The sequence below is a fragment of the Triplophysa dalaica genome, chromosome 5 (assembly GCF_015846415.1).
Source record: "Triplophysa dalaica isolate WHDGS20190420 chromosome 5, ASM1584641v1, whole genome shotgun sequence".
Classification (NCBI taxonomy): Eukaryota; Metazoa; Chordata; class Actinopteri; order Cypriniformes; family Nemacheilidae; genus Triplophysa; species Triplophysa dalaica.
In genome coordinates, this window is record NC_079546.1 from 6,174,850 (window position 1) to 6,186,792 (window position 11,943).

Sequence of the window (11,943 nt, forward strand, 5' to 3'; positions counted from 1 at the left end):
ATAACAGATTGTGAATGAACAAGTAACGGATAATCCACGGCTAGCCATGCATTGTGTTTAAACCATGGTTATTTGCAAATTTAAATCTTTTTTGATGTTTACAGTGTCATTTTGGATCACACAGGTGAAAATGACGTCTATTATGTCAGTTTATTTTAAATGTAATCAAACTGACTAGAGCTACCTGTGCGTTAAAGGCTTTAAATGCACACCTTCCAGCCAATCAGAATCAGGTATAGACCATGGTATAATTCACTTTATTTAAGACTAGTTTGTAGCCTACTATATCAAAATAGAAGTTTAAAAAAATCATACGTGGAGCTTTCATTTACAGTGCTGTGCACTTGTTTGTCCATAATTTACCTCTTGCATTCTCAGAATTTTGTTGATGCCTAAAATCCATTTTGCACAGAACTTTCTCCAATAAAAATAGCCTTAAAATGTCATAAACGCAGAGCAGTTCTGTTTATAAGATATTTGTTATTCGTAAAAAATAATCTACATCCCCCCCTGCCAGTGTAGCTATTTAATCCAACGGATTTAAGCAGATGTGTGTGGCTAAGCCTTTTAGTGTCCTTTATGTGTGTCATCGATTTGTCAACCTCAAATTCGGAAAGTATTCGATTGCTTTATGTCTTAAAATCCCCTTGACTAAATCAGCTCCACCGCAGCAGATTATGGGCACAAACTAGCATCGCCCCGTCCAGTAGCGTGCTGGCATGCGCAGCATCACTCTCATCCAATAGCAGACTGGTACCCTGCTGTCTGTCTCCGCGTCTGGATGCGGGACGATGCCTATCCAGGTGTGCGGGATTTAGGGAGGATACTTTGTCGTTTTAACTCATCCGTTCGGTAAGTGTGCAGCTGACATGATGCTGGGTGACGGATTTCATGATCTTGATGAGAAAATGAGGGCTCTAGAGTTTATTCCGTAAGCGAAAGTGCGGATGCAAGCAGTTCAGCAATACCGCAATGCAGAAAAGGGATGATGTCTGTACCGCTGTCTTGTCAGATCATCGTTAAAAATATTACCCTGGCATTTTTAGACACGGAAGCGTTTGCAGGGTACTGTGAAATTAGCGTGGATAGGTTTATTTATTACGTAGGCCTCATGTTTACTTGTGTAAAGTTTAAACGGGACGGATAAGTTTCTCCTTGGTAACAAGATGAAAATTGTAGTTACAGTATGACGTCGGAAGGAGGCGCCAAGGGACAACTGGCATATGTGACGTAGTTAGTATACTTTTTCAATGGTTGAGCGTAATAATAGGCTTTTTAATGAATTACAATTTAATTACAATTTAATGAATCTACTACTTCTAACAGTCCTGTTACTGTGTATTCCTGGCTGTTTCTGTAAGTCTATGAAGCTCAATAAAAAAACAATGGTTAATATACACACTTGTTATGATGGCATCTTTTTGACTCATCAGATTGCAAGTTTTGTAAAACTGTATATTAATGTAGCATTTCATTTAAAGGCTTTGATAAAGAGCATAGAGTGCATAGAGTTAATGGCCAGAATTTGATCGCCCCTCCCCTTGTATGAGCTTACAATGAGCTGTGACCTAAATCCACGTATATAGGAGCAGATCAGAGTATGCAATAAGATTAGATCAGATTGGTGAAAAAAACATGGATAGTAGCTGACCACTTGTGCTAACCTGGTTCACGACAGTCACGCTGTATAAAGATACTGATGGGTTAGATACTAAACAGAGAGACAAATATGTTGCCATAAAGGATATATGCTGCCGTGTGACATCAAATGTCCCTGCTCACCACCATTAGAGTTAGTGAATGTATAAAAATTCAAGAGTAGCAGATGAGACAAGCTGCATGTGTCAGCAAAGACAAGGAGGCTGTCAGCCGGACTCTAAAAACTGCATTCTCATGCATGAGTGCATGTTAGAATACTAGGACTCAGATTTACCTTTTCTGCTTTGTATTCTCTGTGCATTTCTTTATACTGCAGTGTGTGGGGGTTTGTGTTTTGCTGCGATGTTTGTGTGGATTGCTGATTCAGGATGTGAAACAAGGTTAATGTTGGCCTCTTGGCATAATGTATCTCACATACTTACAGTCTGTATGTCTGCCTCTTTCACAGGGTAGACTTATCATCAAGATGGTGACCCCAGTCATGCTTTTGTCCATCCTCTCCACCCTCTTCTTATCCGTCGGTGAGAGAATCAAGAAATGTTATCCGTTTGAAAAAAAAATGTTTTATACAGCTAGAAAATGTGAACAGTACACTGTAATAAATCAGATTTTTTTGTCAGATGGAGTGACATAAATATACTGTAAAATAATAATTTTCCCTGTAAAATTACAATATATCAGGATATACAATTAATTATTTTTCCTGTTTTTCTTGTAAATTTGCTGTCTCTTTTCTGTAATTTTACAGTTTAATTATCTGTAAAAATTAATTGTTAAAAAACCCGACATTTTCTGGTAGCTGGGTACACCTGGGGCACCAGAAATAAACTATTAAGGGTTTTCCTGTAAAATAGTTTTTCTTGTAAATTTGCAGTCTTTTTCTGTAATTGTATCTTTTTACTGTATTTTTAAAATAAAATTCTGTTTTGTTGACATTCTACGTGGAAAATCTGGTAAAACATTGTACAATAATGTTTTACAGTGTATGTAATAATAACAAATAATTATTTAATGTCTTTAATGGAGATGTTTTCTCCTTCTCTTCAATGTTTTCATTTCAGCTGCGATTAAGCCCAGGATCTTTGAACCCAGAATCTTTGACAGTAAGTCTTTCCAGTTCTGTATCATTCACCGCCAACTTTGTGCATGAAACATTGATTTCTGTTTTTAACCTAGTAGGTTCGAAATTCTTAGTTGATAAGGTTTTCGTCAATTAATAGTTTTTATCACTTTATCACGTTCTTCAGAGGAGGCTACAGGCTTTGGTCCTATATTTGAGGAGGAACCACTGGACACGGTGTATGCAGAGGATTCCCCAGAAAACAAAATATCCATGAACTGCAGGGTGCGAGCCAACCCACCAGCCGTTATAAAGTAATCACTTATCTTTCTACTCTCATTACCTCACCTCTGTCTATCTGTCTAAACATACGGTATATATCAATAACAGTTGTTTGCACTCGAATGTGAGAGAGTTCCACATAAAATTGATTTAGGGTTCATTGTTGGTCATAGATGGTGGTTAAACAACTGGGAAATTAAACTGATGGAACAGCCTGATGAGCACTTTAGCCTGGTGGGCGGAAACCTGGTGATCACCAACCCAGACAAAGGGAAGCATGCTGGGAAATACGTTTGTGTGGCCAATAATGTATACGGAGTGGTCATCAGCAAGGAGGCCATCGTCAAGTTTGGATGTATGTGACAGATTCTGTTCATAATAATCTGATATTGGGAGTGTTGAACGTCATGTTTACATTGAAACGTATTTTTGTCTTTCTGCAGATCTGAATCAGTTCCCTACAGATGAGCGGGAGCCAGTGAATGTTAAAGAGGGTCAGGGGGCGGTGCTACTGTGTTCACCACCCTCTCGCTATCCAAGTAAGATCTGTGTCCAACCCGGTTTAACAAAATTATATCAAAACAAAAGAGATTATTAGTAGTGAACAAACAGATGTATAATTCTATACGAAAAAGCTAGAGATAAAAAATAATAAGACAAAATAAGCCTATGTTACATATTTTTCATTATCACTAAAACATTTGTTCTTGATTTAAGCATAAACAATATAAATATTATTTTTCTAAAAACAAAACTTTATATATTACATATTTTAATAATGAGTAATGAGTGAATATACAGATAATATGAAATAATCAGGGATTCTTTTTGCATTTTAGCAAGAAGTCGAAATGGCACAATCCAGTTACTATTTTCTGCATTTTTTTACCAAGGCGAGGTGCTGTTCCGCTGGATCTACAACGACTTTCCCAACTTCATCATCCCCGATCAGAGGCGCTTTGTGTCCCAGACCACTGGCAATATGTACATCGCTAAAGTGGAGGCCTCGGATGTTGGGAATTATTCTTGCTTTGTGTCAAGCCCGACCATCGGCAAGAGTGTTTTCAGCATGCCCATACCTCTGATTCCACAAATCGAGAGTGAGTCTGTTAACATTGTGTTGCTTAAAGAAACATTGTCATTCTAGATCCTGCAATGCCACAGATCTTGGCATCTGAAATCATTTCAGAACTATGCTTGTAAGTGTCGTACTGAGACCATATTGTGTTTTAAAGAGAAATTAACGACCTACCGAACCATTTCCTCTCTGACTTAACACAGAGGAGGTGAAGAGATATCCTGCAGATATTCGTGTCAAATTTCCCAAGACATATGCTTTGGTGCATCAGAACATCACTTTGGAGTGCTTTGCCCTTGGAAAGTGAGTCACAAAAGCGGTTGTTCTCTTTATAAAAACAATCTCGCTGTCAGATGTTAAAACCATGATACTTTGATATATATATATATCGTAAGAAATATTTACACCTAATATATAACATTAGTTACTGATGAAAGTTCGCTCAAAGTAAATGAATCATTGATGAGAGAATTTCCCTTTAAGATTAAGATTTCCTTAAAACCGATAGATTTGTTCAGGTATGATCCTATAAACACAGTGTTTACCTTTTAGTCCACTCCCACACATCCGCTGGAGGAAATTGGACGCTGATCTTCCACCCAACTACGAGGTCAGCATGAATGGAGCTTTGCTGCATTTGCTTAATGTGCAGTATGAAGACGAGGGCAGCTACGAGTGCGAGACCCTCAACATCAAGGGGATGGATTGGTATCGCCAGTGGCTCTATGTGGAAGGTGATCCCATTTCAGGGTGATGTGATTACAAATCTGTAATATAGTGTGTAAAGGTATTGCTTAATTCGATTTTGATATTTCAATTTCAATGTGATCTCTTTTCAGGTCCACCAGAATGGGCGGAGCACATCAATGACACAGAGAGGGATGTTGGCACTGAGCTCACTATGAGATGTGTCGCTGTGGGGAAGCCGTTGCCATGGATACGCTGGCTGAAGGATGGCTACTCAGTTATTAGCCTTTTTTATTTGAACATCAAGTTGGTCAGATTGCTCTACGAAGTTCACAACAAAGATGAAAGTATAAAGATTGCATGTTTGTTTTTTCTGATCGTCAGTATGGTAAAGGGGAGCTTAAATTTTCCAGTCTAACATTTGAAGACTCAGGCATGTATCAGTGTATTGCTGAAAACGAATGGGGGACCATCTACGCTAATGCAGAGCTACGGGTCGTCTGTGAGTTGTGTGATTACTTCTTTACTGTCATATCAAGTGGCTGTGATGTGTAATTGGTCTAATTGTTTTGAACCACCTCTTCACAGCGTGTGCACCAACATTTATTTATAATCCGGTGAAAAAGATTTTGCTAGGGGCTGAAAATGGACGCGTGGTGATAGAGTGCAAACCCCGCGCTGCTCCTAAACCCAAGTTTATCTGGAAAAGAGGTTCAGAACTGCTGAACAACTCTTCAAGGTAAATCAGCTGTTTGTTTTGCCCAACGTGTCTTTGTAACATCATATAAGACAAATACAAGACGATATACCAAAAGTATTCATGAAATTCCAAAGTTAACTTTTCTTCGTCTTAGTTTGAAGGCTGGTCATTTCTTTTTAATGCAGTTGAATTGTCGACTGGGGCAAAAATGACAAGTATAGCACCATAAATAACCATTCTTTTCGTTCCTTCAAGACCTCATAATCTCTTATAAAGAATTCAAAAATCGTACAGACTTAATCTTCTAGTATTACTTAAATTTCAAGTCTGGTAGATGAAAACTACAGATGCCACATGTTTTTTGGAGCTTGAGCGATCACGTTTCCTCATCATTGTGTAGGATGCTTATCTGGAGTGATGGTTCTCTAGAGATTCTGAACGCAACGAAAAGCGACGAGGGCTCATACACGTGCTATGCTGAGAATGACCGAGGCAAAGGCAACAGCACAGGGACCCTCACTATCACCGGTGAGAAAGCGAAATATACGTTTCAACAATGAAGACAGTGGACTTTTTACCTTACTCAATGCAGGAAAACGTCGTTTTGCGACATTTGCAGATGTTCATTTTTACAAGCTTTTTGGGTCACTGCACCTTATCCTCTTACAAAAAGAAGCTTATTCACGACTCGAGTGATATTAGTATACTTTCTTTAAGCAAAAAAAACTTACTTTTTATATATTAGAATACTTAATACAAGTAAAATTACGTAAAAAATGTAAAATGAAACGTTATCATGCTTGAGATAGAATTATTTTGTATTATTAATATAAATATTACACACATGCATATTTATTTATTTATGTATTAAAATATGAATATAAATTAAATATAAAATAAATGTTAACTTTGGGCCAGCGCGTGTGCTTGATGAAACCATCTATACCAAAAGATCAAACCATTAATTATTCTACTATAAGTATAATTATTATAGTTAACTAAGAGCATAATTAAATAAATACAGAGTGTATTTATGAACTAAATAAATGTACAACAAATGTTGTAAACTTGTACATTATAAGTACAGTATAAGATCACTTGTAGTATATTTGCAGTACAAACACGAATGTACTGTTAGTTGTGTACTTAAAGTTTGTAGAGTAGTATTGAAACAGGACACTTTCAAGAATACTGCAAGTACATTGAAATTAGTATTAGTATACTATAAATTAATATACTATGAGACCTTTAGTGGCTTTAATAAAAAAATATATACATCTTTTTATGAAAGTATGAAAGTACAGTATACTTTATCTCTAAAAGTTAGTGTGAATATAAGCATATATCCATATTCATGCATAATCATGTACAAGTATGCAAAATGCCTTTCTGTCCTTGTTTAATTGTCTCAGAGGCCACCAAGATCACTGTAGCTCCATCAGTCTCTGAAGCGGTTGTAGGTGACAGTATCGTTCTGCAATGTTCTGCATCCTATGACCCCAGTCTGGACATCACCTTTATTTGGACCGTGGACTCTCACACCATCAACTTCTTCACAGAATGGGATCATTATGAGCTGCTCAGGGTAACTAGAGAGGAATACCAGGTGTAAGATTGTTGAAAAGTACTTAATAATATTGAAATCTGATGTCAATGTGTATTCACAGGGTCCCGAGTCCAGTGGAGATCTGCTGATTAAGAACATTCAGGCAAACCATGCGGGACGTTACAGCTGCACGGCGCAGACTATAGTAGACAACGCCACTGCTGAAGCTGATGTCTTTGTCAAAGGTTGGTCACCTGTGTGTCAGTTGTGTGACCGGTTTGTGTTGTTTCTGATGACATCAAGATAATTTGTTAGCAATGTAACTCCATTTATATTATAAAATGTATACAATGCACTGTACGTCACTTTGGATATACTATTGGAAGTATTTTGCAAATGCAAAGAAGTGAAAATGAGCGCTATTTAATTGTTGCATAAATGCTCTGTCAAATCTTGGTATAACATTGGTCAAATTAAGTGCCAAGCTATCATGTCATGTTGATTTTTTTTGACAGGTTTGCCTGGACAGCCAGGGGGCGTCCGTGTGGAAGAGATCAAAGACACATCAGTAAAGTTACGTTGGTGTCTGGGATCAGACCATGGCAGTCCACTCATACAACATGTTGTGCAAACACGAGACTTCTATGCATTGGACCTTGAAGACTGGAAAACCGCATCCACCAGTGAGTCCACCAGAGGGAGACAAAGACACACTTTAGCATTGTCAACTAACTACTGCAGAACACTTGATGAAAGAGAAAATTTGTTTTCCTGATAGATTTTAATCCCGGTGTAGAATACAGTTGTTTTGTGACAAACTTATTTCAAGTGTAAAGAACTCTGTGTGTGAATTATTTGTGAATAGGATGTGGTTGTAAAGTCTATAGAACTAAATCCACAGTTTATATCCTGGTGAGATCAAAAGGTGAAACTTTGGACCAAACAAATACCGTATTTTCATTTTTAAAGCTCCGGTGTTTTTGGATGGGTCAGCGGAGTCGGCCACCGTGGTTGACCTTTACCCCTGGATGCAATATGAATTCCGTGTGTACGCTATCAATGAATTTGGAGCTGGGGAATGCAGTCGACCCTCCATTAAAATCAAGACATGGGATGCCAGTGAGTTTTGTTTCACAATCTGCTCATTTGATTTTAAAAATACATTTTGTACAGAATAATGGCTGACCATTGAAAATATTTCCTGACCATATATTACTGGTAGATTCTCTTTGCTAAGAGTTGTCTAAGTATGGATTCCCGTAAGGGACATACTGTTAATTCTCATGCAGTTTTCTTTTGTCTCAGGGCCAACAATGGCTCCTAGTGACGTCAACGGCCAAGTGGGAATAACTGGAGAGCTCATAGTCACCTGGAGCGTAAGTGTTTCAATTCCACTCTATATACAGTGTTATTTATCACCACAACATTTTTTAAAGCGTCACTATAGGATAATGACCGGTTTCACTTCACGTCCTTTGATCCATTGCAGCCTGTGAATCCTCAGTTCTTCTTCGGTAAAAAATTTGGCTACGTCGTGGCGTTCAAGCAGCACGAGGATTACGAGTGGAAGTGGTCGACCGTGGAGGATCCGGAGACCAGACGTTACATCTACAGAGAGAAAATGACACCAGACAGTGAGATCCAGGTGAAAGTGAGCACCTTTAATAATAAAGGTGAAGGACCCGCGAGCCTCATCTCGGTTGTCTTCTCACCAAGACTCGGTTAGTACCGCTACTTCTGGTTTAGATTTTATTTCAAAGTACAGTAAAAAAGGAGCTGAATCGTTGTTATCTTCCTTATTTGTAGCACCAAGTGAAGCTCCATTAGATGTTTACGCCCGGCAGGTAACCTCCACAGAAGCTTTAGTCTGGTGGCTACCCGTCTATCAGTCACCACCAAACTGGGTTGACGGATACCAGGTGAGCATCCATCACAGCTCTCTAGAACTTTACTTCTTTAACCTAAAAAACACAACTCTTTGTCCAGATTCGTTACTGGAGAAAATACGATGACAACGAAGCGGCTGCCGGTCGAGTCCTGGTGCACAGAATGGTTAACCAAACACGTCTGGAAAACATGCGACCTGACTCTCACTATCTTATAGAGGTACGAGCGTTCAATGGAGCCGGGCTCGGGCCCCCCAGCGAACACTGTGAGATGTTCACAAGAAGACCACGTAAGATTTTTATCCAGATTGTGAGTTTTTGGAGAATTTATATGAGCTGATTTACAGTATTGAATGTATTGTTATGCTTGTATAATCATCTCCAGCTCCAAGTCGCCGTTTGAGAGTGTACAAATATGTCAGCTTCAACCGCAAATGGCTCTATCTGTACTGGGATCACATCTATAACTACTGGAACGAGTCTTATGTGGAGGGTTACAAAGTGAGAACTTTTTCAGTGATTTGGTACGATATGCGGATGCTGCATTATTGAAACAACTGTATTAAAAGTTGTTTTGTTTTGCTCAGATATTGTTCCGTAAAGAAGGCGAGCGGTACGGAAAGCTTTACACCACGGGGAGACACTACATAGACTTCCCTATGCCAGAGACTGGAGATTATGTCATTGAGGTCAGAGCACGCTGTGAGGGAGGTGATGGACCCATATCACAGATCAGAGTGCAAGGTGAGTCCTTGATTTCACTTTTACAGTAAAACTTGCCATTTTTATTGCCCTTCTCCCGGAAAAAAAATAAGTTTTGTGTTTTCTTCCTGTTCAGGTAAAGCAGCTCTGGGTGCTACATCTCTCAGCCTGGTCTCTCTTGTTCTGTTGGCTTTGGGCTGGATGAATCTAATTCTTTAGGTCAAACTGACTTTTCCACAATGCTAGTATAATCTGTGTTTGTCACTTTGCTGAAGACAACTTCGTAAAGGTTTTCTTGGTGCAGATTAGGCTTTTGTGAGTGTAGTTTTATGTTCTCTTTCCTCACCTTAATTCAAGCCTCAATCTGGGCCTCGGAAACCATCTCTAATAAATGTATTGATCACAGACTGAAACAAATCATTTTTGCCTTACAAAATGGCCACAATCAACTTTTAAAACCTTATATATTAAAACAGGGTGTTGTGAACTGTTAATGATTATTTCACCACAGTATTCCAGTCCACAAGATTGTATCCATTTCAGTATTCAAAGCATTTCAATCTTGATTATTTATAAACCGTTTCGTCCATGTGTCTTTTGGCTTTTTTTCAAAATGTGTTTCAGTGTATTTGTGTCAGAGCTTTGTTTGTAGTTTTATTATTTTAAATATTTGTCAATACACCATTTGTTTATTTGTCATTAAATAAGAAATGTCACATTAGTTTGGTGTTTCTCGTGATTTTGATATTGATATTTAATCCAGTATTCAAAAAATGAGATTTTAGTTATACAATATAGTTATGCATATACATATTTGAATCACATGCTTGGAAATATTGTTACTGTAAGTATCCAGGTGTTTTAGCCATCAAAAAATTGACACATAAAAGCAATGTACTGCAAATTAGGCACAATTTAGCATAGTTACCATATATATTTCAACATACGGCATATAAATATATATCAAATGGGAGATTTTACCCACAGAAATTAGCTTTTTATAGACAGATGGCAAATGATCCTACTGCAAGGTTGAAAATGTCAAAATATGATAAATTCATTTACCCTATTCTAAAGGGGCAAAATTGCTAATGTACTATGTTTATACATATTCAATTTATACATTAGACTTACATTTGTGTGTTTTTTTAAGATAATATAAGAAGATGGTGGAAAGCTATAAATCATCACTTAACTCTGCAGTAATTGTCCTTCAAAGAGCTGAATTGTAGTTTTACTAAATGTCGCCCTCTATTGGCTATGAGTGGTAAGTCAGAGGCCTGACGCCTTAAAAGAGGATTTACTGCACGTGCAAGCCTTTAACCTTATGCGTGTTCCAAGACACAAACTGGACAAGCGACCACAAGTACTGCATCCATCTATTCATCTCTGATATCCAAATAAATAAATAAGTAAGTTGAAGCGTTTCCCACATCCTAGAAAAAGGTAGTCAATTGTCTAAATAAAAGCTGCATTTCAATGTTTTCATTTTAAACATCCTCAGATGAACACAAATGCTACATTGTTAACACTTGACAACAGAACCATTGCCCCTTATGACAGGACATCTCCAGCAGATGTCAGCAAAACATTGCTTAAAATGCAATATGCCATATAGACCACGAATCATTGAAAGAAGTTCATAAAATGTCGTTTCAAAGTATGATCATAGAGTGCTACGCTCCCTGCTTGATAACAAATAAAACGATTAGAAGTAATCAAACATTTTAATGGTTATAGTGAGAATTGTATTGTTTTTTTTCATAAAAACTGTGTTGGGTTCTATTGTTGGGATTTTATCTGGTGTTTGTTTGAGAGGCAGCAGAACACCATTAAATCTTACTGAAATAAGGTTTAAAACACATTAGATAAAGGACTTTTGTAATAATAATGGTAAACGACAGATGGTTCATAATGGTTTTTGTATTTGAAACCATTAGAAACTGTATTGGGTTTTATTCAGCAGGGAACAACTTTTAAGGTACTATCATTTTTAGTGACTTGCTTAAATGGACAATATTTGCATGTGTATGAAATCATTGTGCACATTTATGCTAATGTGTGAGCAAAGCAAACTCATTTTTGGGCCAAATATATTGCGAGTTTACTGCTCATTCAGAGACCTTTTTATCTCTGACTGAAGCAAAATGCTTAAAAGCCAGTTTGCAAAACACAATTATAGTTTGCAAATGAATCTATGTGTGTGTGTGTGTAGAAGAGAACAGAATCCATCTGCCGTTATGCTAATGCATTACAGAGAAACATTGGTGTGTACTATAAACTTTTCGCGCTTCGTAGCGCACATCTTGCCTCATCCCTCGTTGGTTGAAGCATGCACACTAC

At 37.7% G+C, this 11,943-nt stretch overlaps 1 protein-coding gene across 1 annotated transcript; it reads left to right on the plus strand.

Moving 5' to 3' along the window:
- The first annotated feature begins 756 nt into the window (after window positions 1-756).
- Window positions 757-10,321, plus strand: cntn1b (contactin 1b). The gene is made up of 24 exons (XM_056749416.1): window positions 757-852; window positions 2,108-2,180; window positions 2,721-2,762; window positions 2,907-3,033; window positions 3,175-3,356; window positions 3,445-3,540; window positions 3,895-4,101; window positions 4,283-4,382; window positions 4,632-4,813; window positions 4,919-5,043; window positions 5,151-5,268; window positions 5,355-5,505; window positions 5,867-5,994; window positions 6,879-7,051; window positions 7,134-7,257; window positions 7,528-7,695; window positions 7,982-8,131; window positions 8,318-8,388; window positions 8,502-8,733; window positions 8,819-8,931; window positions 8,999-9,188; window positions 9,284-9,399; window positions 9,486-9,642; window positions 9,737-10,321. Exons 2-24 carry the CDS (start codon window positions 2,126-2,128, stop codon window positions 9,817-9,819), a joined length of 3,090 nt encoding a protein of 1,029 aa, XP_056605394.1. The 5' UTR covers window positions 757-852; window positions 2,108-2,125; the 3' UTR covers window positions 9,820-10,321.
- The last annotated feature ends 1,622 nt before the right edge of the window (window positions 10,322-11,943 follow it).

What these genes read in the sequence shown, in the direction of transcription:
- cntn1b (XM_056749416.1), top strand. Translation starts at nt 2,126, where the DNA reads ATGGTGACCCCAGTCATGCTTTTGTCCATCCTCTCCACCCTCTTCTTA. An exon ending in ACCACCCTCTCGCTATCCAA is followed by an intron (nt 3,541 to 3,894) that starts GTAAGATCTGTG and finishes TTTTTTACCAAG; the next exon opens with GCGAGGTGCTGTTCCGCTGG. An exon ending in CTGGAAAACCGCATCCACCA is followed by an intron (nt 7,696 to 7,981) that starts GTGAGTCCACCA and finishes TCATTTTTAAAG; the next exon opens with CTCCGGTGTTTTTGGATGGG.